We start from the raw sequence: 26,460 nt of genomic DNA on the forward strand, positions 1-26,460 counted from the left end.
TCAACTTTAGCAAACCTCTTCTAACTCTCCACCTGTCCCAGAAATTGATTCTTTCTATTCAAATGCTTAATAATTTTCGAGATATTCGTTTGATCCCTATCTTCTTTCGTTGTTGGCAAAATACACTCATCTCAGCAGAGGTCAGAGGAGACCTTGAACAGACCAATGAATACTTACTGTTGATCTCTTCCTTTTAGGAGCCTCCTGCATACTTCGCAAGCTTTAAACCTATACCTATAGTAAGAAAGACACCCCAGCCCCGCAAAAGACCACTCTCCGCGTAGCTCAACTCCACTTCCTCACAAATAAAGCCTAACTTTTCTAACTAACCTTGTAAGACTTTGGAATAATCCACTTGATTAGGAGATGGGGACGAATGTCTGTAAATTCACTTCTAATCGGACTTAGATCCCTATTATCTTAAGTCTGCACGAAATTTATAGCGCTGTGATTTTTGGCTCATGTAAGGGATTCGACTCAAATACTTCCGTACTCGCTTCCCTTTTCCTTACTTCCTCACCGACACCCCTCCACGCTCGGGGTCACATGGACCAGCCCGATCGCCCCGCCCCGTCCCGCGCGCAGGCGGGGTCTGGTCCCGCTCAGCCTGGTGGCGGGAAAGGCAGCGGCTCAGGACCTGGGAGCCGCTGTCTCCGCGGGGATCCTGAAGCCCGGCGGGGAACGAGTGAGTGAGTCTGTGGGCGAGAGGGCTCTAAGCGAACAGGGTCCCTTCGAAGCCGCGGGGGCACTTTTGCGAGGCGCGGAGTCCCGTTTCCCGCCGCCAGGTTTAAAGGAAGGGGGCGGGGCGCGCGCTCTGGGTGCGCACGCGCAGCTCCCCACCGTGCGTCCTCTGGGTGCCGCCGCGTTTCCACCTCGCCTGGGACGCGCCCTCGTTCTCACACCGCTCGGCACAGCTGGGTCCTCGCGCGGAGGTGGGGCCGTGATAGAAAGGGACTTGGAACCCCTAAAGTAAGACAAGGTTCCCTGGCATTTCCACTTCGAAACTCCCCATCCAGTTCAGACCGAAAAAATCAGATGTGCCTGGTGGTCAGCAGAAGCCGGCATTCACTGGTCGCTTGACTTAAATCTTGGGTTTTTATAAAGTGGATTTCTCATTCCCTTCCCTCCTTTCCCTTGGGTGTAAAACTTAAAGGAGAATACTGCCTCTGCTTGGGTTTGTTAGCTGGACCATCAGTCGTTAATTAAGCTCCTTCCCTTAAGTCTCAATTCTTTACTCGGCCCTTCGTGCTGCCATTTATGTAATTACTTTTATAAAGTCAACCTAGTCATTTCAGATTAAATTTAAAAGAGCATTTTGGCCGCCCACGGTCAGATTTGAATCCTTAGGTGGGTGTCCCTGGCCTTTGGCAGTCTGACCCTGACCCTGTCAGCTCATTTTCTCAACCACCCTAACAATTTTCTCTATCTTTCGCACTTAACTCTCAGCCTGATGAAAAGAGGGTGTCCGCATTGTGCTCTTTCATGCTTCCCTACCTATGCTCCTGCTGTTCCCTCTCCTTGAAGTTCTTGCCACTTCTCCGCCAAATGAACTCTTTCAGGACCGAGCTCATCTGTCCCTCTGAAAACCTCTATTTACAGCCCTCCTAGGCCAACATAGTCACTTCTTCCTTTGTGTCCCTGGAGTATTTTACTATGATTATGATTCCATGTATTGTCAGTGGCACTTACACAACTGAGTAAAAGGTTACTGAGCCCCTAACATGTACTGTGCACTGTGCTGGGTACCAGGTGGGCAGAGATGAATAGAACAGAATTCCTATCCTTAAGGAACTGGAAGGAAGAACACATGTAAACGAGCCCTCTGCAGTTACAGGTGACAAAGAAGTCTGCCCAGGCTTCCTTACTCTTCTTACTCAGAACTCTCTTTTTAAGTTTATCTACTTTAACAGCTTGACACACCATCTTACGTCCTGTTGCCTCCAAATCTCCAGCCCCAACCTCCTCTCCCTTTACTTGGAGACTTTACCTACTTCAGTTTAGAAAGCATTAATTAAACACATACATTGTGCTGGTCACAAGGATTCATGACCTCAAGGAATTTATATTTTAGTGCATTTGTTAACAGGGATTGAGTTAGAATCACCCAAGGAGTGTTTTCAAAGCACACTCGTCCAAGCCCCACTCCCTGTAAATTCTGATTCAGTCACTAGACTCTGAAAATTCAGAGGTAAATAAGAAACAGTTCCTTCAGGGAATCTAAGGGTAATGGAGGGACACAGACATTTTAAACAACCTGTTCAAGTATTATGAACAACATGAGCTGTAAATGCCATGTGAAAGCCTGTTTATAGCACAGAGTGACACAAAAGAGAGAGGTAGCTTCTGTGTGGAGAAATCAGGAGGAAGTGCCATTTGAGCAGCCTTAAAAGATGAGTGGCTAGACTCTAGATGAATGAGAGAAGGGCATTCCGGACAAAGAAGTGTCTTGAAGGTAACCAGCAGGCAGATCATGAAGGACTTTGTATTGTAGGCACTGGGGCCACTGAAACTTCAGTTTCCTATAGTAGCGCATGCTAATGGTAAACAATTCAAATAACACTGAAGAGAAAGATAAATATTTCTCCTAACCTAGGCCCCCCAGTTCTCCCCAGAGACAATTATTTTGAGTTTCTTATGTAGCCATTGAAGGGTTTTAAGCAGTGTGGTTAAATGGCCAGATCTGGTTACCATATTGTGAGTAGATCTAAGGGAACAAGACTGGACACAGGGAAGGAGGGTAGGAAGCAGCAGAGTAAACTAAGCACGAGATAGTCAGGACCTGAAGTAAGTCAGTAGCAATGGGATGGACAGGGGCCAGATAGAAGAGCTTAAGGAAATAGAATTAGCTTGAGTTAATGACTCAAGGTATTTAGGATGACTTCTAGGTTTCTTATGTGAATAACTGAGTACATCGTGTCAGTCCCTGAGAAGTTCACAGCAGAAGCCAAGACAACTTGGGGGAAAGATGTGCCATTTTGGACATGTCGAGTGTGACGTATCTTTGAGATGTAGAGATGTAGATGGAGAATGTTCTTCATTAGTGTAACATGTAGGATTGGTGCCGTGAGAGTTCAAAGGGGCAAGAGATACAGATTTGCTGGCTAATGGCTCAGAAATGGTAGTTCAAGACATGGGAGTGCATTAGTTTGCCCAAGGAGGCTGTGTAGAGTGAGACAGGAAGAGGACTAAAGATGCAGGCCTGAGGAGCATCATCACTGACGGAGGAGAGGAGGAGCAGCCAATATGGGGTCTAGGAAAGGTTTTGTTTTATATTGGGTTTTCCCACCTCCTAAGCTGGAACATGTGGGAATGAAGCCGGTATAAAGATGAAGTTGGAAACAAACGTGAAATGAAGAAGAACCAACTGAGGAATGGGAAGTGGTTGATCAGTCACATATAGGAGGACTTAGATTAGAAGCAAAAAGGTCACCGTGGGCATTTGAAATCTGTATGTTTTTAGGCTTGAATGGAGAGAGTTGAGAGAGTTCATGTCATGATCCCAGCTGTTCCTGAGAGAAGGGGCCAAAGACATCAGCTGAGAGATGTGGGAAGCAGTGCAGTAAAGAGGCTTGAGGGTAACGGTGAACATAAGAAACAGCTGTTCCTTGGGAAGGAGAAGAGGGAGGGGACCAGGTTCACTCGGAGATTTACTGGGCCAGGCTGAGGGTCCTGCTCAGGATGGCGACTGTACATTTGTTGTGTATCATTATGCAGGGTTGTTTGGTTTCCTCCAGCAAATCTGAGTCTAGTTTTGAATCCAAGAGTCTAGAAAGCAGATGACTGCATTGATCTGAGGGTGGGATCTTTTGTAAAATGAATGCAGTGAAAGGAAAAAGGAGACTTCACAGAGAGTGATATGTAGTGATACAGTAGTAGGATATGTGATCCCACTTATGCACCCTCAGATTGATCATTTTGTTTTTCAGCTCAGAAGTCTTCAGTTAGTTCCTGGTTTAAATTCTAAGTCCTTGAATTGGTAGACAAAGACAAGGTTTTCCTGTAAAGCTGGTTCCAACCTCCTTTTTCATTGCTTTTCTATGAGACTCCTCTGTTCGCAGTTGCTGCCTCCCTGCTTTTGCTCTGGCAATTCTCTGCCTAAATTCCCCTCCTCTTCCCAGCTGCCTGAACCCTATGCAGCCTTCAAAGGCCCAGTTCTAGTCACAATTCCTCCCATAAAACCTCATTGGCCACTTTAACCTAAAAAGAGCCCCAGTTTTTCAGAATTGTTTTCAATACACTTAATTAGAGCTTGTACTGATTTGTCTTTTACATTGTTTCTTCTATATTGGGTGGGTTTTATTTCTGCAACTAAATTCTTAAATTTCTATAGTACTGCAGCCACTGCACCTGCCCTGACTTTTGCGGAAAAGGTTCTCCATAAGCACTTCTTAGTGACTGAGTATAGAGTCCAGTAGATGTAGAGGAAATTAATATTTTTGAGAGTTCTTTTTGCTCAGCACTCAGTAAAGTGTTTGATATCAGTGCTTTTCAAACTTTCTTGGTGAAGGGCCAGGTAGGGTTTTTTCCCTCAAGCTGTTGCAGGCCAGTAGTTTTTTTTCTTTCTTTTTTTTTCCCCAGCCTTATTGTGATATAATAGACATATAAAGTACTTTTCTAAAAACACTTTTGTAAAATAGTAGAATCGTATTACTAGAAAAATTGAATTACTAGAAAAATAACATAAAAAAGACATACAGAATATAGACTTTTTAAATTTTAGATTGAACAACAACTCTGTCAAGTTGCTATAAGATGTTCTAAATGTGTATGCTTTGTTTCTGTATTTATCTTGGTGCAGACTGCCAACAGCTTGTGGACTGGCAGCAGGCCACAGATGACACTGGGTAGCACTGACTTGCACGGTCTCATTTGAACCTCTCCACATATTTTTCTCAATGTACCAATGAGGAAACTGAGGTTTAGGTCAAGCCACATGCTCAAGATCACCAACTTAGTACTGGACAGAACTGGAGTTCAAATGCCAAATGTCATTATGTTCACACTAGTGATTCTCAAAGCTGGTTCTCAGAGCAGGGTTGGTTTGGGGTAAAGTTTTTTGTTTGGTTTTATTTTGTTTTCAAGAAGTGAATTAGTTTTCTATTTTGAATTGCAAGTGTATTTCATATTCCACCCTTGACTTTCCTTTGGTTCTTGCATTTTGAAGCCTGTAAGTATTAATGTCAGATGAATATTACTTCATCTCAACTGCTTAGTACTTAGTTGAGTGGGAAAAGTAACTAACATCCCTTTTAAACGTCCAGGTCTGCTTTGTCTAAGGCATTTAACAAAGTTCTCATCTATACATGATGAAATGTGAAAATACAATGTAGTGAGTTTTTTCACAGAATCACATTTATGAAACTTAAAGGACTGTACTTTATCCTGGGATTTTGTCCTTAGTTTTTTTTTTTTTTTTTTTTCATGTTTTAAATACTGAAAACAAAATGTAGTAATTGAGTGTTTTTTATAATAGTTATATTGAGATATAACTCACATACCATAAAATTCGTGCTTTTAAAAGTATACAGTTCAGAGTTGTGCTACCATTGCCACTGTCTAATCTTAGAACAGTTCCATCTCCCCCTAAACCCCCACACCTCCCTCCTAGCAGTCATTCCGCATTCCCTCCTTCTCCTAGTCCCTGGCAGCCAGTAGTCTACTTTCTGTTCCCATGGATTCACTTATTCTGGACATTTCATATAAATGGAATCATACATTATATGACATTTTGTGTCTGGTTTCTTTCACAGAATGTAATGTTTTCAAGTTTCATCCATACTGTAGCATGTATCAGTACTTCATTCCTTTTTATTGTCAAATAATATTCCATTGTATAGATATACCACTTTTTGTTTATCCATTCATCAATTGATGGACATTGGGGTTTTCCACATTTTGGCTATTATAAATAATTCTGCTGTGGACATTTGTGTGCAAGTTTTTGTGGACATATGTTTCATTTCTCACAGATGTATACATTAGTAGTGGAATTGCTGGGTCATATGGTAATTCTATGTTTAACATTTTGAGAAACTGCCGAACTATTTTCCGTAGCAGCTGCATCATTTTATAGTCCTACCAGCAATGTATGAGGTTTGTGTGTCTATGTTGTTATTGTTGTTTTTAAGTGTCCTTATGTTACAAAATGTAAAGATTATACAACCTTATGTTGGGTCTCTCTAAATTGAAAAACAAATTAAAGACCCACCCATGAAGTCTAGAAGCTTGAGAACCACTACATTGCACCAGTCTGTATTTAAAAACAAAGCCAAGAGAACAAAACAAAAAACCTAACCAGGAGTTTATCAATGAAAAAAAAAAAAGAATTTCTTTTTTTCTTTTCTGTTGGCTCTTTGGCAAGCCAGAATGGCTGGTTTTCCTATTGTACCTTTTGTTCTTGGTCGAAGAAGTGGCATGGGAGCATTGTTCTCAAAGTAGAAAACTCAGGAAGTAGAATAAAGTGCTCTTATTAGAATAAAGAGAAATCAAAGGGTGTGCATATCTGTTCTGTCCCCTTATCTGGCAACAGCACATGTGATTTCTCCTTTTCCCCCTTGTAGGAGGAAAGAATTTGATGGAGGTAATTATAGTGAGATCTACTCTCATGTCTATGCATCAGGATTAATCTTTGATGTTCACAGAAATACAAGGGTTTCCATGCTGATTTACTGTGGGAGATAAAAAGCACAAAAATGAATGACTGGGAAAGGTGACCAAAGGAGAACTGTAGGTTTTGAGAGAAGAGATGAGGTTTCTGCGTCTCTGTGCATAGAAGCAGAGAATGGTAATAACTCTCAGTCCACCAGTTCACCTGCCCCATTATTTCTCCCCCCCCCCGGTTGTTAATCTATTTTATTTGTTTGTTTGTTTGTTTGTTTATACTTTTATTGACATATAGTCAGTTTACAATGCTGTGTCAATTTCTCATGTACAGCGTAATGCTTCGGTTATATATGAACATACATATATTCCTTTTCATATTCTTTTTCACCGTAAGTTACTACAAGATATTGAATAGAGTTCCCTGTGCTATACAGTATAGAATTGTTGTTTATCTATTTTATATATATTAGTTTGAGATTTGTCCTATTTATTTCTGAAGGAGAGTTGGGAAGGAGACCTTTGGGCTAAGAAAGGGTTTGGGAGGGAAAAACCTGGGATTATAGCCTTGGCTACCTTTTGTGTTTTTATTGAAGAGTAACATTTCACCAAAAGAATTAAAAACAATGAATATCTCTATTTTAAAATACAAGATTATTTTAACTGTTAATTTCCAAGATCCCTCATCTGCTTCAGATCATTCACGTTTTTATGAGTTGTTATTGGGAACGTTCTACTTTATGTGAGCTTTTTCAATTTAATAGGCCTTTGAATTTTAGTTTTCATAGTTAGTTTTTAAATGATATACACTTTATTGATATTCCGGTATGTTCCTAGCTGTTCTCCGGATTTAGTACCTCTGGGTTGTCTCTAGGGCTTTACCATTAAAGAGAACTTGTCTATAAAGATCTTATTGGGGTGCTTATTCTTTCTGAGCCTCTGTTTCTTCATCTGTAAAATGGAGATGATTGTACCTCTCAGGACTTGTGAGTTTCAAAGTGTAATAATGCTGTGACGGCGTTTTATAAACTAGAGTGCACTAGGAAGAGATGTTATTCTTGTTTTTGTACAAATGATTTCCTTTCTTTAAAAATTATTTTCTTGGGTTATATTCCCTAAAATGGGCTCACTGATTCAAACAGTACAACCCAGGATAATCTGTTGATTCAAAATTATTTTATTCAACAAATATGTACTACATGCGCACTGTATGCCAAGCTCAGTTCTAGGCGTTGAGGAATGCAGCAATAAATAAAATAAAATGAAACCTTGCTCTCATGGAGCCTTCCTTTTGTTGGGCTAGTTTATGACTTATATAAATAGCATATAAACAGGTATATAAATCCATGAATCCTGGGGGTGGGGGATATAGCTCAGTGGTAGAGCACATGCTTGGCATGCATGAAGTCCTGAGTTCAATCCCCAGTGCCTCCATTGAGGGAAAAAAATAAAAATGAAAAATAAAATCAATGATTCCTAAGTGCCAGTCAGAAGAACAGTACTGGTCTATAGTAACATTTCTAGCAATCTGAAGTGAATGAGAAAGATAAGGACAATATATGGACTTTTTCATAAAGACTTGTTTATGCACCTTAAAGGGAAGGACATAACTGAGTTTATATCATATATTCTTTGTGTGTGTGTTAAACTCTTTCTTTTATGAAACAACTATGTTAATAGAGATTAGTGGGGGGGTTTCAAGTGTTTGTTTTTATTTTTAATATCCGTATCTTTAATATCCTTACCAATCAGGATAAGATGGTTTCCCCAATTTGGAGGGATACATACTGTTCATGAAATCATAAGGCATGGGAACCACTGATTTTCAACTTAACTTTATCTTATCTATCACAGTTTACAATGTGCTTATGAAGCTCAGTGGACTCCTACACTATAATAACCATGTAAGGGAGGTGGTAGGGTGGGTTCTGTCAGTTCAGTTTCTCCAGGGAACAGGCACAGAGGTAGAACTAGGGATACAAGAAATTATTGAGGAGTATGCCCGTGGTAGATTAGCAAGGAGCAGGATGGGGGCAGGGACAGCCTCTAACCACAAGGTGGATCTGACAGTCTCAGCCAACCCAATGGGAAACTCTGAAGCAAGGATTGCCTGGTAGGAGTCCTTGTTGGACAGAAATGTCTAGTGCCCCCAAGCTTAGTCATTAACGGGGGGCTGTCCAGGAAGAGTCGGGCTGAGGTTCGTTCTGTCACCTAACTACATTCTTTGCAGCTAAATGGCAAGTTATTTCTTGAGAAATCTGAGCATACACCTACATGGCTGCTACAGTATCCTTTCCCCCTTATTTTTCAGATGAAGAAACCAAGACTGACTTGGTGAAGAATAAATAGACAGGTAGACAAGTAGGCAGTGAAGCCAGGACTTTGGCCCCCACCTTGCTACCATTCTTTCTATTACAGCAAATTGCATTTAACAGTTTTTTAGTGAATGTCTATCCTATTAAAGACATTCAGTGCATAAAGCAACATTTAGTAGAGGAGAAATGATGTATTCTGGGTAATTATAATGTAAAGAAGTAGTTCAGTGCTGGAGGAGGAAGGACATACGGAGCGATATGTGCTGTCAGATTCTGTCCTGCTGTAGGCTATCAGGGAGGGCTTCCTGGAGACGTGGCATTGGAATTGGCTCTTGAAGTTCAGATAGGCTTAAAACTTTTGGAAGTTAAGGGAGGGTGGACCTTCCACAAGGAGGGAGCAAGGATTTGCAGAGCATGAGGGGCTCTGTGTCTTGGAATGTGTATGTTTATGTTCCTGGGTAGGGGGGCTTGATAGCCAGAGGAGGCAGCTGAGCCATGCGTCCAAGAGGAAGTGGTGAGTTGGATGGGATGTGTGATGTAGAGAGAAGACAAATAATCAGAGTATAAGTGGTCTAGAAGAGGAGGATAAGGCCAGACAGACGAGGTGAGTAGCTTCTAGTTAACTGAATGAAAAGAGAGTGAACTGTAAGTTTTCAGTCCTTGTCTGATTTTTTTCATAGTGTGTTTCCACCAGTGAGGGCTGGAACTCCTGTTTAGAGCTCTTTTATTCTAGTTCTAATGAATAGAGACCCAAGACTGCCAGCTTGGCTTGTGTAAACCCAGCTTGCCTGGGAGCTTTACTATAGAGGTTATCTGGCTCATTTCTTCCTCTACTTTGCCTGTTGCTCTCTGGTTTTGTCAAAACTGCAGGGGATTAGAACCTGAAGTCCTAGATCTCTTACCCCACCTCTTCCCTTCTCACATCTGCAAGGACTGCTGCTTCCCTATCTCCTTTCCCCTCCTGCTTTCATTTCAGTAGCCAGGTAACAGGTAGCTGTTATGTTACCCACCTGGGTTCTTGGACTCTTTAATTAACAGAAATTGATAAGAGGCCAGAAGAGAAGTTCAGGCAAGGCTTTATTGGGAACGAAAATAAGTAACTGGTACCCTTGCTTGCTCCCTGAGGAGGGGTAGGCTGCTCCCTTAGATGGAGTGAGGGTAGGGATGGATCGGTGGGTCAGGCCAGAGGGGTGGCGTAGGTGGTCTGCCCACCGCCTTGGTGGGGCTGTGTGCAGGGATCATGCGCTGAACTCTGCTTTTGCTCCTGGCAACTCAGAAGTGGCATTTGGGTTTTGGCCTTTTTCTATCTTGTTCATAATTTGCTCCAACTGCACGTCTGTGCAGTTACTTTTTAGTCCCTCATAGGTTCTTTGTATTCTGTTGCTCCAGGACATGTTTGTCCAGGTGCAAGCACTGCAGTAAAGGGTCCCAGGTCCCAGCCTATCTCATTACCACCTCTCATTGTTTTTACTTTCCGGGTAAAGTGACGTGTTGGAAGCAGCGGTTTGAGTGCTTGCTCCACTGGGGTCAATTTTACAAATATTGAATCTTTGCTTAGAATTGGTCCACTATGGATGAGGCAAGATACAGGGGGAGGCAAGCTGGGAGGACTGAATGGGGTTATCTTTCCAGACATGGCTTTGTCCCTGTTGTTAGAAGACTTTACCTTTCGCACTTTTGAGTGTCAGTGTGATGCTGTGCTTTAGTTTGAGGAGGGTGTGTTGGCTCAGCGTCTCTACAGACAGCTCTGCTGTCTGTCAGTTTCGTAAGCTGCCACTTAGAGCAGTCAGGGAAGCCCTTTAGTGTGTATGTGTGTGTACACACCAGTGGCCTGTCTGGAAAAGCTAGATGGCATTTTGAGGAAAGTCAGAGATCTCACATACTGCACCCACCTCACTGGCGCCCAGATCTCAGGGTCTCCAGGTCCCATGAGAACGGGCAGCAAAAGGAAGTCTCCCTTCAGTTTTCCTGGTCATTCAGTGAGTGTTTTACTGGCTCACTGTCGTTGGGCTGAGCAGTCAGAAGGATAAGCCCTGAGTGAGGGTAGAGGGGTAGCAGGCAGCCTAGAGAAGTGGCCCAGTTACATAAATGCAGCGAGATGACATCAGGCATTAAACCCTGGCCCTTTGGACATGACCCATGTCCTGTGGGGGAACAGGGGTGGAGTCAGGGGCTAGAGGAAGGTATGGAACAGGGAAAGAAAGATCTTTTTAAAGGAAGCTGCCACGCGCTGAGACCAGTGCAGCTAAATGTGCTAAAGGGACAAGATTGATAGATACTCTTGGTTTTCCGCGGGAGCAGGATGGTGAATGTAGTGTGTGTGTGTGTGTGTGTGTGTGTGTGATGAGAGTATGAGAGAGAGAGAGAGAGAGAGAGAGAGACTAGTGTCAAGTTTTGAAACATCCAGGATTCTGGATCTATGCCTAGTTAATTATCTGATAAGGGGTTAAGGATCTTAATAAAAAAGAGCATGCTTTAGAAAAGGAAGATGATTCTTCTGGGGAGAAGGGCAAGGAGTTTAACCAGTTGCTGTTTACTTCTTTTTCTCATGCATTCTGTTAGAAGCTGGCTTCTACTAAGATCACCAAAATTTAAGAGTAACTTCAGGGAGGAGAGTGAAGGAATTTTCTCTACACGTCCTCAGGTGCCTCAGAAGCCTCAGGGCTCCTGGATCAGATCTTCAGTGCAATCACTGTACAGTTAGAGCTGGGTTTTCTCGATTCTCGTGGCACAGAAGAGCTGTAACTATGAAAGTAGAGGGACTGGGTCTGGCAATTTTAAGGGAGAGGGAAGCTAATTCCCCTCTTCCTCCACAAGGCTGCAGAGCTTCCCTGGGGGAAGGTCTCCGAGTTGACACCTTTCGCCACCCAGCCTTTCTTTCTACTGGGGGCTCTCTTGGCTCTGAAACAGACTTTCTACAGTTTCAGACCCAAATTAGAAGATGGGGCAGGTGCTTAATTCTTAGGCTTGGAGCTGCCTTGGGTTTTGTTTTTCTTCTTTCCTTTAAAAAATTTTTTTTATAGTTCTTTATTTTTATTTTTATTTGAGGTACTGGGGATTGAACCCACGACCTTCTGCATGCTAAGCATACGCTCTACCACTGAGCTGTACCCTCCCCCGACCCGGAGCCTCCTTGGTTTTGATACGGTAGAAGCCTTAACTTAAAGCTTCCCCTGGGACTAAGAACAGCACTTTTGGTTCTGACAAAAGTAAAGCCTTTGGGGATCTTGTTCAGAAAACTCTGAGCATTAGGGCCCTGCCTGTTCCCCTCTCCCTTTTATGGAGAGGACCTTACATTTGTTATCTTTCCTTGTCTCTGCAGGCCTCATCATTTCTGTCTCCCTTGCTCTACCTGCCTTACCTGTCAGCTGGCCCACTGATGTATAGATTTTGTACACGATGAACTGTGAACTCCTAGCCACGTGTAGTGCCCTTGGGTACTTGGAGGGGGACACATACCACAAGGAGCCGGATTGCTTGGGTAAATACCTTTTTGAGGAAACAGGTTTTTTAAAAAAAAAAAAAAAAAAAAAAACTTTCTTGAGTCGAGGTGTTTTGAATTTCTCAAGCCATGGGTGTGAAAAGCACGTGGGCTTGGGTGGGGCTCCTTCTAGGGTTCCGTGTAAGTGTTTATCCTGTCCCCGAAGAGAGTGTGAAGGATTTGATCCGCTACTTGAAGCACGAGGACGAGACGCGAGATGTGCGGCAGCAGCTGGGGGCCGCGCAGATCCTGCAGAGCGACCTTCTGCCCATCCTTACCCAGCACCGCCAGGACAAGCCTCTCTTTGATGCCGTTATCAGGTTGACTCCCCAGCTTTTTAACTTTTACCACATTCCAGCCTTTGGCGTTTGTGCCTGGTGAGAAAACTTAACAACATCTCCCTCCTTCGTTGCCTCCCCAGGCTGACGGTGAACTTGACGCAGCCAGCCCTGCTCTGTTTTGGCAGTGTGCCCAAGGAGCCCAGCTTCCGGCACCACTTTCTGCAGGTGCTCGCGTACCTGCAGGCCTACAAAGAGGTGCGGTTTTCCTTCAGAGTCCCCGGGGCAGCACCTGGGGGTGGTGGGGAAGGGGTGGGTGGGGACTACTTAAGGCCCATCCCCCTACTTCATAGGCCTTTGCCAGTGAGAAGGCTTTTGGAGTCCTCAGTGAAACCTTGTATGAGCTGCTGCAGCTGGTGAGTCTCCACCCAACAGGACCCCAGCGGACAGAGCCCCAGGCCGGGCACTGTCAGGACATACTGAGTTTGCAGATATGGTCCCAGGCCTTGGAGATAACATTGTCCAATCCATTGTCTCTGCTGCCTCAGGACAGCTAGAACTCTACTTTCTTAATTCTGATTCTCCTCTGTGCCTCTGTCCCCCAGTCAGGGTAGATGGCGCCCGCCTTCCGTAGGGAGCCTCTTCCTCTAACTCTTCCTCTGACTAGGGCTGGGAGGAACGGCAGGAGGAGGACAACTTGCTGATTGAGCGGATCCTGCTGCTGGTCAGAAATATTCTCCATGTCCCAGCTGACCTCGATCAGGAGAAGGTGATCTTGGGTTGTCCGAGTTCTTGTACTTGGTTAGGTCCAGCTGCCCCTTTTTCTCCGTTCTGTCCTCTGACAAGTCTGGGAGAACTTTGATCAAGGAATGTGTTGGAGAACTTCATGGAAGGCCGTAGAACTGAATGACCTCCCTCTTTCCCCTCACCCCTCACCGCTCAGAGGATCGATGATGATGCCAGTGTCCACGATCGGCTTCTCTGGGCAGTCCACCTCAGTGGCCTGGACGACCTGCTCCTCTTCCTGGCCAGCTCACCTGCGGAGCAGCAGTGGAGCCTACATGTGCTGGAGGTCATCTCCCTTATGTTCCGTGATCAGGTGAGACCCTGTCCTGTTGGCTCCAGTCCCTTCCCCTATGTCGTTTTCTGCTACGCATCCAGAATTGCTCTTGTGTCATGATTGAATTATCTGGGGAAGGCAGGTGACAGGTAGAGTTGCCATGTCTTAAGTACAGTGTCCCATCAACAGTGCTATTTTGTTCACTCTTCCTGTCCCCACTAGGAATGAACTCACAATAAGGAATGACTGTCCTTCTGACTCTCCCCTCCTTGTCCCACATGTAGCACCCTGAGCAGCTGGCAGGGGTAGGGCAGGGACGCTTAGCTCAGGAGCGGAGCACAGATGTGGCAGAACTGGAGGTGCTGCGCCAGCGTGAAATGGCAGAGAAGAGGACTCGGGCCCTTCAGCGAGGCAACAGGTGAGCGGCGGGGAGCTGCTCTACCAGTGTTCCCATTCCTGCGCTACTGGGAGTGCTGGGGCTTGGGCCAAGTGCAGACAGTGGTGGCCGGAGACCATTCTGCAGTTACAGCGTGCTCTGATGTGTTGGTGAAAGAGAGTAGGGATGGAGCTTCAAGAACATTGAGGAATCACTCTGGACCTTTTTTTCTCTGCAGGCATTCTCGATTTGGGGGCTCCTACATTGTCCAGGGCTTGAAGTCCATTGGGGAGAGGGACCTCATCTTTCACAAAGGTCTCCACAATGTAAGTATGTGCCCGTCGGGGGTGGGAACATTGTGGAGTGGGGGCCCTATGAAAGGTAAGCATCTCTGGAGTAAAGCTTCTCTGTTCTTGGGCTTAGAAAGCTGGAGACTAGGAGAAATAGAGCCTTTGGCATTATTGTCTTTACCTATATCTTCAGCTTAGTACCAGAGGGCAGAGGGAGAGCACCTTCTGTGAGTTTCTTCTGAGAAAACTGCAGTACCAGAGACGTGGGAAGAGCTGCAGGGGAGGGTGGTGGTTAGGAGTAATTCTAATCCCCTCAACCCACACCCCCCAGCTCCAAAACTATAGTTCTGATCTGGGAAAGCAGCCCCGACGGGTGCCCAAACGTCGCCAGGCTGCCCGGGAGCTGTCTGTCCAGCGCCGCTCTGCCCTCAACGTGAGACTCTTCCTCAAAGACTTCTGCTCTGAGTTCCTGGAGAACTGTTATAACCGGCTCATGGGCTCAGTGAAGGTGAGAGCCTAGGGAGGATGGAGTAGGGAGGGGATGGGGCCAGGCTGTGGGTAAGAGGGGCAAGCTGCGGAGGGGCCGACAGGAAGCTGACCGTGGAGTGTGGACTAGTAGGTGGGAAGGGCACCCCTGAGAGATGCTGTCGGGGTCAGGATGGAGTGGGTTATTGGTAATGAAAAAAGGGCTCTAGAGAAATTGCTCCAGAGGAAGGGGAAGGGGATGGGGGGAGAACAAGAGAAGGATGGAAATTGTGGGTCCTAGAATATTGTTACTGTGGTGTCCGGGGTCCACCTGGTCATCATAGGACAGCGGGAAGTTGGAAGCCCTGAGGTCATAGAATGGTCTGTTTTTCCTGGACGTTAGGACCACCTGCTTCGGGAAAAGGCCCAGCAGCACGACGAGACCTACTACATGTGGGCCTTGGCCTTCTTCATGGCCTTCAACCGAGCTGCCTCCTTCCGGCCAGGTCTGGTTTCTGAGACCCTCAGTGTCCGCACCTTCCACTTCATTGAGCAGAACCTCACCAACTACTATGAGATGATGCTGACCGACCGCAAGGAAGCTGCCTCCTGGGCGCGCCGGTGAGTGGGAGGAGAACTGGGGTTAGAGCGGATGTCTTGGCCAGGCTGGGAATCTGAATACCTGAATTTTGGATGGTACTGCCTTTCCTCTTTCAGGTTGAAGGTGGTCAGGCTGGGGAGCGAGGACTGGCTGAGTCATTCAGTTTTTGATGAAACAGTTTGAGGAGGGGAAGGTGCAGAAGGATGATGCTGTTTCCATGAGCCAAGGTCCTAAGTTGTCTTCATTTCACCTCTGTCCCTCTCGCAGGATGCACCTGGCTCTGAAGGCCTATCAGGAGCTGCTGGCCACAGTGAATGAGATGGACGTGTCCCCAGACGAGGCTGTGAGGGAGAGCAGCCGCATCCTCAAGAGTGAGGTCCCAGCCTGGCCTCTAATCCACCTCCCCCGCTTCTCCACCCGAATCCCACTCTTCCCAGCCCCAGCTTCGCCCATCTCTCCTTTGCCCAAACTTTCCAGGCCAGTCCTTCCATTCCTTTCTCTTTCCCATTTCTAGACAACATTTTCTATGTGATGGAGTACCGAGAACTCTTCCTGGCACTCTTTCGAAAGTTTGATGAGAGATACCAGCCCCGCTCTTTCCTTTGTGACCTGGTGGAAACCACCCACCTCTTCCTCAAGATGCTGGAGCGGTTCTGTCGGAGCCGTGGGAACCTGATGGTGCAGGTACTGGGCAGCCCAGGGTGTGGAAAGAGCTGGGAGGAAAGGGTCCAGGACGGGGGTTCTCACATTTTCTGTAGCTTAAGCTGATCTGTGAGAACTACCCTGAACTGAGGGCAAGCGTTTCCGTGGTGTTGCCAGTGTGAGTCTGCCTTGTGAGTTTCCTTCTCCCGTTAGGCGAATCCCTGATCTACCATAAATATCTTAATTCATTCAGGAACATTTATTAAACACCTGCTCTGTGCTAAGCACATAGACTCTGAGGGTTCATAATTTTAGAATTTAGTAATTAAGCTGTGATATTTCTTGATTATACTTCAGAAGTACTGTAGTGAGATGGAAAGAGCCTTAAATTAAAAGTCAGAAGGTCTGGGATCTCGCCCTGTGTCAGTTATTATTAGAATAACTCAAGCTGCTTGGGTCAGCCTCCAGATCTTTTAAGTTGGTTGCAATATCTATCCATGAGCCTGAAATGAAATAATAAATGAAAAGTCTGGGGCCACCTCAAGGAATTTGTATCCTGGAGACACAGGGACTCTGCTTTGTGAAAATATTCCTATAATTCTATTTGCTACAGCTTAAAATCCGGTCAGAGCTGGACTTGAAAAGGGCTGTAGTACCAATGAGACTTTGCTAAAAGTTCTTTTTACATTCAGGGCTCTGTTGTATTATCAGTACTAATGGATGCTGTCATTTATTGAGTGTTTACTTTGTCACAGGTGTTATGCTAAGGTTTTCCTGTAAGTCTCACCACACTAGGACACATACATGGAGTGGTTAAGCAACTTGTCCAGGGTCTTACTGGTAAATAGCTAGCGTCAGCACGTACATCCTGATCTGCCTGACTCTGGAGTTCATGCTCCTGATCTTTGGTGTGTTTATAAGTTCCTTGAATTGAGCATGAAGCTTATTAAGGGCCTGATAGCCCATGCTGTTTGCTCACAGAGAAGACTGGTTCACAGCCTTGGCTTAGGGGAGCAGGGCTGGAGTATCGACTCATTCTCCTGTTTTTCAGGAGAAAAAATTATAGTTTACATTTGCAGAGTGCTTTGCATTTTACAAAGCCTTTTCACGTAGAATTTCTTGTCCTCCTAGTAGATCTGTTCATTCTGTAGACTTTTGCTTAAGATATCACTGCTTTGGGGAAAACTCTGGCCCCCAGGAAATGAGCCAAGTGCTTTTCCTTTTAGGCTCAGCCACGTTCTCGGTCTTATCCACACTGCAGTGTCATTTGCTTGTGTGCTTACCTGTCTCTCCCCTAGTAGACCACAAGCACCTCAAGGGCAAGGAAATGTGTGTTCACCGTTGCCTTCCTGCTGCCATCGAGCAGAACATAGCGGTCACACTGTGAATGTCTAGTTAATTCAGAGGTCTAGTTAATTAATTAATAGAGAAGACATGGATAGGAAAAAGGCCTCTCTAGCTCTCCTGCCATCCCAACACAGCTCTTTCTCCATAGAACAAGAGAAAGAAGAGAAAGAAGAAAAAGAAAGTCCCAGACCAGTCCGTTGCTTCTGGTACGGTCCCCTGCAGCCCAGGGGAGCTGGAGGCTGTGTGGCCGTCCCTGGCCGAGCAGCTACAGTGCTGTGCCCAGGTACGTAGCTGCGGAAACCCTGTCTTTCTCAAGGGTAGTGCTCTGGGCAGGCTGTCTGGGTCCCCCCAAGCCCCTCCTCGCACTGTTCCCACAGCTTTAGTAATCCCTCTCTAGGATCCTGAGCTCAGTTTGGACTCTATGGTTCCCTTTGATGCGGCCTCAGAGGTGCCAGTGGAAGAGCAGCGGGCAGAAGCCATGGTGCGGATCCAAGACTGTCTCCTGGCTGGCCAGGCCCCCCAGGCCCTGGGCCTCCTTAGGTCTGCCCGGTAAGAACCCTGCTTACCCATCCTCCTGGATCCAGCCCCGGGGCTTTTAGGGGCAGGGGGAGGCTTTCTCTGAGGTACCAGGTTCTCAGTCTTCAAAAGGGAAGTTCCATCAGAAGTCCTGGGGCCCTGTACTGAGTCAAGTCCTGGCGAGTTTTGATTGGTTTATTGGGGAGGTTTATTGTTTGTTTTCATTTTACTTTTGAGAAATACCAGAAAGTACAGCTAATTGGGGGAAAAAATAAAGATAATTCTACAAGCCAAATATAGCCATCATTAACGTTGTTTTTGAGTTATCGTCCATAGTTTTTTTCCCCTCTGTGTTATATATACAGACACATATACCTTCTTTCACAAAATCAAAATATTGCAATACTGATTAATTTTTTCACTTCTTAAACATTGTGAGCATCATTTCACATCAGATATAATTCTGCAATTGTTAATGCTTTTGAAACACCATCGTGTTGAGGGGAGGATATAGCTCAAGTGGTAGAGCACATGCTTAGTGTGCACAAGGTCCTGGGTTCAATCCCTGATACCTCCTCTAGAAAGATAAGTAAATAAATAAACCTAAATAAAACACCATTGTGTGACTATGTACATCTGTTCAACTAAACATCAAGCATTTAGATTGTTTGCATTTTGTTCCTATATGGTTTTGATTGCAATGTGGCTTCTGAGGGAAAGTTTCCCTCCAGTCTTTTTCATCTTTGAGATAACCGTTCATATCCTCTTTCTGGCTAGAAAATAAAATAAGTCTAAATTTCTTCTCCCACTTCAAATTGTAACTCAGATTCCCTCTGGTGAAAGCCTTTTTCTCTCTGTGCCCCAGGGAGGTGTGGCCAGAAGAAGATGTGTTTGGTTCTCAAGACATTTCCCCAGAGGAGGAGATCCAACTGCTGAAACAGATCTTCTGGGCCCAGCTTCCCCGTGAGTCTCCATTTCCTTCATGTCTCTCTCCATCCAGCTCCTGTCTAGCCCTCGTCGCAGAGACCCAGTGAGCCCCATTCTTTCTGTAGGGCAGCAGGGCCTGGAGGAACGAGGGGTGGAGGAAGAAGAGGAGGAGGAGGAGGAGGACGAGGAAGAGTTGCAAGTGGTCCAGGTGTCAGAGAAAGAATTTAATTTTCTGGACTACCTGAAACGGTGCGGCCCGAGAGGACTGAGATGGTGCCCGGATGGAGACTGGGGCGGTGAGGGCGAGCAGTGTCTTTCTCATGCCGACGTCCCCTCCCTCCCTGCCTTGGTGCAGCTTTGCAAACTCAACTGTCGTCCGAGCCTACGTGCTGCTGCTGCGCAGCTACCAGCAGAACAGCGCCCACACCAACCACTGTGTCGTCAAGATGCTGCACCGGCTAGCCCACGATCTCAAAATGGAAGCCCTGCTTTTCCAGCTTTCCCTCTTCTGCCTCTTCAATCGTTTGCTTAACGACCCTGCTGCCGGGGCCTACAAAGTGAGGGGATACAAGGAATGGGGGTCTGGAGGTGTTGGGGGGCCTGGGATAAAGGGATAGTCTTCAGGAGATAAAGTGCACTGAGCGGTGCAAGGCTGAGAGATGAGCGTGGTGAGGAGGTGGGCAGGAGGGTTGAGGGGGCTGCAGGGGGAAGGGTAGAAGATCCTGAGCCAGGAAGGGGCGTGTAGGAACAGGTGTAGAGAAAATACCTGGAGGGCTGTGTTTATATTTAGGCCCCAGGCCTCACAGGCAGCGTCCCTCCCCTACAGGAGCTAGTGACTTTCGCCAAATACATCCTGGGCAAGTTCTTTGCATTGGCTGCCGTCAACCAGAAAGCCTTTGTGGAGCTGCTGTTCTGGAAGAACACGGCTGTGGTTCGAGAGATGACTGAGGGCTATGGCTCCTTGGATGGCGGGTGAGCTTGGGGATGGGGAAGGCTGGGGGGTGAGGGGGGTGGATGTGACAGTCCCAGAGTGTCAGAGCTGGAAGAGCTTGCAGATCAGTTAGTGTAACCTTTCTCTCCCTTTCACAGGTGAGAAAACAAGCCCTGAAGGTGAAATGCTTTACCTAAGGTCACGCAGGAGGGGAACTGGGATTGAGCCTACGTCTCCTGTCTACCCTTGTTTCCTTCTCCTTCATCAGCCTCCATGGGGTGGGGGTCAGTGGGGAGTGGGGTGGCCCCCTAGAGACAGAGTGTATGTACCCTGTCCCATGATGTGCTGGGAAACTGTAAGGATGCACAGACATGTTTGTCATCTCTTCCTGAGCATCTCACTCCTCTCCTTCCACTCTTCTCTCTTTCCCATAACACTCCCAGTCCCTGCAGCGGTCAGGTTCCATAGGCCCAACCTGGAAAATCTTAGTTTGACTTTTGGGTGCTTAAGTGGAAGAGGAGTGAGAGGAAGGAAACACACCTTAGGCCTCTGCTAACGGGCTCCTTTGCAGTACCTGCATCATCCTTATTCCTTTTGGAACTGACCAGAGGGCACCTTTGATCTCCTCTTTTGGGGCCAACAGCCTACATGCTGCCCTCCTCCTTTCCCTGTTTAGATCCTCCAGTCGCAGACCCCCTGTGTGGAGCCCAGAGGAGGAGGCCCAGCTTCAGGAACTGTACCTTGCCCATAAGGATGTGGAAGGTGTGAGGCCTTGAGGTCTGAAGAGTAAGGAGGGCAGCCTGAGCTCTGGGACCCCCCTTCACTGCCTTACTCCTCCCCCCCAGGACAGGATGTGGTGGACACCATCTTGGCACACCTGAAAACCGCTCCTCGGACACGCAAGCAGGTCATCCACCATCTGGTACGGCTGGGCCTGGCTGACAGCATCAAGGACTTCCAAAGGTACAGGCCTGTGCCCTGGAAGGAACTGAGATGGGGAATCCACCGTTCAGTCCCTGATTCCCCTCTTCCCTGGACACATCCCTAAACAGGAAAGGTACCCAGATTGTGCTGTGGACGGAAGATCAGGAGCTGGAGCTGCAGCGGCTCTTTGAGGAGTTCCAGGACTCTGATGGTAGGTGAGGTGGAAGCTCAGGGGGCTTCCGAGATGAGGGCCAGACTGTGCGTTTCTTCTGCTGCTTCCTGTTCCCAAGGAAGGCTTGTCCTGTCCCTTCTGCCCACTTGCTCTATTTGTGATGTCGTTTTTGAGTGAACTGAGCCAGCCTTTCTCCACAGACCTCCGATTTCCTTTATTAATCCCTTTCCCCTGCTGCTCTTGGGCATTCGCACTTCCCCTCTCTTTAGACGTCCTGGGTAATATCATGAGGAACATCACAGCCAAACGCTCACGGGCTCGAATCGTGGATAAACTGCTGGCTCTGGGGCTGGTGGCTGAGCGGCGGGAGCTGTACAAGAAACGCCGGAAGAAGTTGGCGCCCTCAAACTTGGTAACAGTCTTACCCTGGGTCTGCCGGCTGGGCCCACCCCTACTGAAGTGATCCTTACAAGTAGCCCACCCAGTTCTTCCTGCCTCAGGATGCTCTGACCAGGTCTCCCAAGTGGGGCGGTCAGGAACCAGAGGACTCCACCAAGTTCCTCATCTGGTCTCCTTTATTTATTTTACTCTCAATGAAATTTAGCCTAATGAAGAGGAGTCCCTGCACAATTTTTGCCAGGAAGATCTAGAAGAAGAGGAGAACCTGCCAGAGGAAGAGAGTGAAGAGGATGAAGAGAGATGGAGGAGCTCAGAAGCAGAACAAGCTCATGGTACCTCCAGCCTTTCAACTCAAAACCTCGGGCAAAGCCTGCATCTGGAAGGTGAGGAGGGAAGTCAGGAAGGTTGGGAGAGACATCTCTGGTGGCGGAGCTGGAAGTATGGGCCAGATACAGGTTTCCCTCTTTCCCATAGGCTTTTCTGCTCCCCTCCTGTGGCTCCAGAATTGCCTGATTCGAGCAGCAGATGATCGGGAGGAGGTTGGTAAGTGGATAAATGACGGTTTCAGGAGGACTGGAGGCTCCTGGAGACCTGGTTGTGAAATGGAGGACCAGTTCTTTCTTCACAGCTTCACCATATGATTGTTGACCCCGTCCTAGGCTGCTCCCAGGCAATTCCACTGGTGCCACTGACGGCAGAAAATGAGGAAGCAATGGAAAATGAACAGTTTCAGCAGCTGCTGCGAAAGCTAGGGGTTCGGCCTCCTGCCTCTGGGCAGGTAAATACACCAGTTATTGCATCAGCCAAGCCCCGCTGGTGCTACTTCAAGATACACCTCCCACTCCTCCTCCTCTTTTCCTGTCATCTCTGACCGTGACTCCTATAACAGCCGTCCTGCAAGTCTTCCTCCCTCCTGTCTTCCACTCTGCCCCCTGAGTTGTCTTTCTAAAATACAGCCTTGATTATATCACTCTCCCGTCCAGAGCACTTGCTGGTCCCCCACTGTTTGCAGAGCAGAATTCACAGCCTCCAAGGGGCATGCCTGGCCTTGGCCGACCTTTGCAGCCTCACAGCCATGCCACCCGCTCTCCTGCCTTACTCTGTAGTCATCCTGGGCTAATTTCCATCCTCCAAACAGTAGGCCTTTTCATACCATCAAACGTTGGCCTTTTCATACTATCAAACAGTTGATCGTGCCAGTCCCTCAGCTGGAAGGCTCCAACTGCAGACACGCGGTGACATGCACGTCACCTGTCTTCCTGATGAACTTGCACCGAGTCAGTTCAAGAGTCAATTCAAGAGTCAGTTCAGTCGTCACCTCCTCAGAGAAGCGGTTTCTATTACTCTTTCAACCCCTGAAGCGGAAGTACAGTTGCCTCTGGGTTTCCAAGGAGGGGATTGGTTCCAAGACCCACTGCAAATACTGAAATTCACAGATGCTCATCTCTTTTATAAAATGACATAATATTTGCATATAACCTATGCGTATCATCTGTAGATTATTTATAATGCCTAACACAATGTAAATGCTATGTAAATAGCTGCCAGTGTACAGCAAATTCAAGTTTTGCTTTTTGGAACTTTTTGGAATGGTTTTTTTGTGAATATTTTTGAATCACTTGGTTGAATCCGTGGGTGTGGAACCCATGGATATGGAGGACCGACTGTAGTCACTTTGGTGGCTGGAATTTGTTCATTCCCATAGTATAGCCCCAATCCTGTGGTCTTACAGTACATTGGTTCTTTCTCCCATTAGATTGTGAGTTCCTTGAGAGCAAGGATCAAATCTGACTTAGGAGATCCCCAGGGGCCATTATTCATTTACTTACATAATTGACAACTATATTTACTGGGAACCTCCTGATGTATCAGACACTGTGCTCAACACTGGGCATATGCTGGAAAAATAAGCAATAAGTAGAGTTCACAACCCTTGTGGAGCTTCACCAGTGTAAGCTCCACATGTAAGCTCATGTTTATTCAGTGAGTAATATCAAAATCTGGTGAACCAGAGGCTGCTCCTTTCCCACCACTCTCATTTTCAACTTCTTTGCCCCCGTAGGAAACCTTCTGGCGAATTCCAGCCAAGCTGAGTCCCACCCAGCTCCGGAGGGTGGCAGCTTCTTTGAGACAGCCAGAGGAGGAGGAAACGCTTCAGCCTGTACTAGAACCCAAGGTCCCTGGAGAGCAAGGCCCGGAGGAGGAGCACCAACAGGAGCACCGAGCACAAGCTCTGCGGGCCCTCCTGTTAGCCCGGAAAAAGAAAGCAGGCCTGGTGTCCCCGGAGGGTAATAGCAGGACCACTCTTGTATTGAGTGCTTACTACGTGCCAGCCGTGTGAATCAAGAGGGCTGATAGAGTATTTTGAGTCTATGAGGACCTAGTTCCCTAATTTTATTCCTCCTGTGGTCATTTCAGAGGAAGGGACTGATGAAGGGAAAGAGCAGCTGAAAGTGGCACCCAGGAAGAGACAACTGCTGGACAGTGATGAGGAAGATGAGGACAGGAGCCCAGGTAGAGCGTCTGGTCGGACCTGCTTTCTCCTCTGCCCTCTAGCACTCCTCTCTCCAGTCCTGAAGATAAATGCTGCCATCCCCCTTCTCCCTTAACATGTTTAGGTAACCTCTCTCTTCTTACCCCTGACATTCCCACAGCACCAGAGTCGGGAGCTCCAGGAATCAAAAAGAAGAAGCAGTTTCAAATTGAGGATGAAGATGAGAGCGACTGAGGAGCCAGGAGTCTGGGGGAAGAGATAGATCTGTTTTTGGGTGGTGAATTTAAATCTGAGTTTGGAGGGCGGTACAGGATCCAGAAATTCCTCTTCCTGGACAGGAACAGTGGAGTCCTGGGCTTGCCTATCGATTTACAGTCCAAGAAGTTCAGGCAACAGTGTTGGCTTCCTGTATAGTCACTTCTTCTGTCTCCCCGTTTTATCAGTGGGCCTCAGTAGCTCTCTGGAGACTTACTCCTCTTCTCATTTCTTTGAGTTGATAGCACCCCTTAGCAAATGAGAGGAGGGAGTGAAATATAGAGGGCATCTTGGACCCCTCTTACCAGTCTGTTCCTTTTGGCTTTCAGCTGGAGGGGGCTCACAGCACCAAATGGGGAGTTCTGTGACATGATGGGTGAGGTGTAGGACCATCTTTGAAGGGCACCAGATGCTCCCATCCTCATTTTCTTTCCTGTGATCACCCTCTAGACACCAGATTGAGCCCAGTTCCTGCATTTGAAGTAGGGTTGGGATGCAGTACTCTCCAGATGATGAGTGTGTTTGGTTTATATTTGGTATTGATTTAAACATGTAAAATTAAAAGTTGCCCATGTTGATCCGACTTGCCAATCTGTCTAAGTACCCCAGCTCTCCACCTGTTACATTCATGGAAGAACTTTTAACTACTAGGGTTAAAAGAGACTTACCAGCCTTCCCTTTTCTCCCACTTTCCCTATAGAAGACACAGAAAAACATTTTCACCTCAAGATCCTCTGTCTAGGATAAATCTTTAGTGACAAGAGCATGCATGAGAACAGGCACATGAAAAGAAGCTCAATATTAATCATAGAGAATCACAAATCAAAACCATAATGACAGATCACCTGACACCTGTCAGAACGGCTATCATTAAAAAGACCACAAATAACAAACGTTAGCAAGGATGTGGAGAAAAGGGAACCCTTGTACACTGTTGGTAGGAATGTAAATTGGTGCAGCCATGTGGAAAACAGTATGAAAGTCCTCAAAAAAACTAAAAATAGAACTATCATGACTCAGCAATTCTAAGCTTGGGTATACATCTGAGAAAAATGAAAACGCTAATTCTAAAAGATACATGCACCCCCATGTTCACAGCACCATTATTCATGATTGCCAACATAAGCAATTCGTGTCCGTCAACAGATGAATGAATAAAGAAGACTCACACATGTACACACAATGGAATACTACTCAGCCATAAAAAAGAATAAAATTTTGCCATTTGCAGCAACATGGAAGGACTTGGAGGATATTATGCTTAGTGAAGTAAGCCAGAGAAAGATAAAGCCTGTGTGATATCACTTATATGTGGAATCTAAAAAATAAGCTACTGAATGTAATGAAAAAGAGACAGACTCATAGATAAAGAGAACAAACCAGTGGCATTACAGTGGGAAGGGGTGAGGGGCAAAATAGGGGTAGGGAAGTAATAGGTACAAACTATGTATAAAATAGTTAAGTTAAATGATACATTGTACAGCACAGAATATAGCCCAATATTTTATAACTATAGATGGAGTATAACCTTTAAACATTGAGTCACTATGTTGTATACCTGAGACCTACATAATATTGTACATCAACTATACCTCCAAAAAAAAAGAAAAGAAAAAAGCATATGCATCAGGAAGAAGCAGGAGCAACAAGAGAGAAAAAGCCAGTTTGTCAGCACAGAGGTAGACAAAGTCCAGGTAAGAAAGATGTGAGTAAACCTTGCAAATCTCTTGTCTTTCCTTGTTCTTGGAAGCCATCAGTTCTCTGGCTCCCTTGTGTTTCCAGCTGAGGTAGGGTGAAGGTAGAATTGTGAAGAAAGCCATTCAGATTAGGGAGAGCCCTCGCAGTAAAGGATGTGTTTCAACTGCCTTGTTTCTCTGACTTGTTTTTTTCCCTTCCATAACCTCTAAAGATAGAGGTGAAGCTAAGTCCAGGGTAACTGAAGTTTTCAAGGGCTAAGACACATTTTGCCAGTTAGAGTAAAGTGTATAAACCTTGTCTCTCCAGGTGTCTTTACCCTCTCCCATTCATACTATAATTATCTTGAATATTTCCTCTCTATATGTTGAGAACCATATAAGGCAATGTAATATTTTATTTCAATTTCCTAACATAATTAGAAAACTCATGAGAAGATGGATGGTATATAATTATCTGTATTTTTTACCCTTTCGGTTGCTTTTTATGGAATCCAGACAAGCTGAACCCCCAAGAAAGTTAGATGCTTCTTTCAGCCACTCAGAAGAGGAAAGCTGCAGCCAGTGCTGGAACCTGAAGTCTGGAGAGCCAGGGCCTGAGGAGGAGTGCTGAGCACAAGCCCTGAGGGCCCTCCTGTTAGCCACAAAAGGGAGTAGGCCTGGTGTCCCAAGGGGATGATAGCAGGAAGCACA

The 26,460-nt window shown here is 46.2% G+C and overlaps 1 protein-coding gene and 1 non-coding gene across 5 annotated transcripts; both read left to right on the top strand.

Moving 5' to 3' along the window:
* The first annotated feature begins 561 nt into the window (after positions 1-561).
* Positions 562-24,651, top strand: TIMELESS (timeless circadian regulator). Of its 4 annotated transcripts, none has more exons than XM_032493066.1 (29): positions 562-685; positions 12,238-12,396; positions 12,563-12,716; positions 12,818-12,932; positions 13,028-13,090; positions 13,342-13,443; positions 13,618-13,773; positions 14,019-14,152; positions 14,349-14,436; positions 14,732-14,908; positions 15,269-15,486; positions 15,734-15,837; positions 15,981-16,150; positions 17,604-17,738; positions 17,853-18,004; positions 18,837-18,934; positions 19,024-19,171; positions 19,254-19,455; positions 19,725-19,870; positions 20,506-20,591; positions 20,675-20,792; positions 20,882-20,964; positions 21,195-21,337; positions 21,530-21,707; positions 21,799-21,867; positions 21,984-22,102; positions 23,387-23,612; positions 23,743-23,838; positions 23,979-24,651. In XM_032493066.1, exons 2-29 carry the CDS (start codon positions 12,315-12,317, stop codon positions 24,050-24,052), a joined length of 3,636 nt encoding a protein of 1,211 aa, XP_032348957.1. In that variant the 5' UTR covers positions 562-685; positions 12,238-12,314; the 3' UTR covers positions 24,053-24,651. The 4 variants fall into 4 exon arrangements, with proteins under 4 accessions (XP_032348957.1, XP_032348960.1, XP_032348958.1 ...); XM_032493069.1 differs by having other exon boundaries at positions 19,024-19,147; XM_032493067.1 differs by having other exon boundaries at positions 598-689.
* Positions 7,963-8,034, top strand: TRNAA-GGC. Its single transcript has one exon. It is a non-coding gene; the product is annotated as a tRNA-Ala (tRNA).
* Positions 24,652-26,460: the final 1,809 nt, after the last annotated feature.

The sequence above is a fragment of the Camelus ferus genome, chromosome 12, assembly GCF_009834535.1.
Source record: "Camelus ferus isolate YT-003-E chromosome 12, BCGSAC_Cfer_1.0, whole genome shotgun sequence".
In the NCBI taxonomy this organism is placed as follows: Eukaryota; Metazoa; Chordata; class Mammalia; order Artiodactyla; family Camelidae; genus Camelus; species Camelus ferus.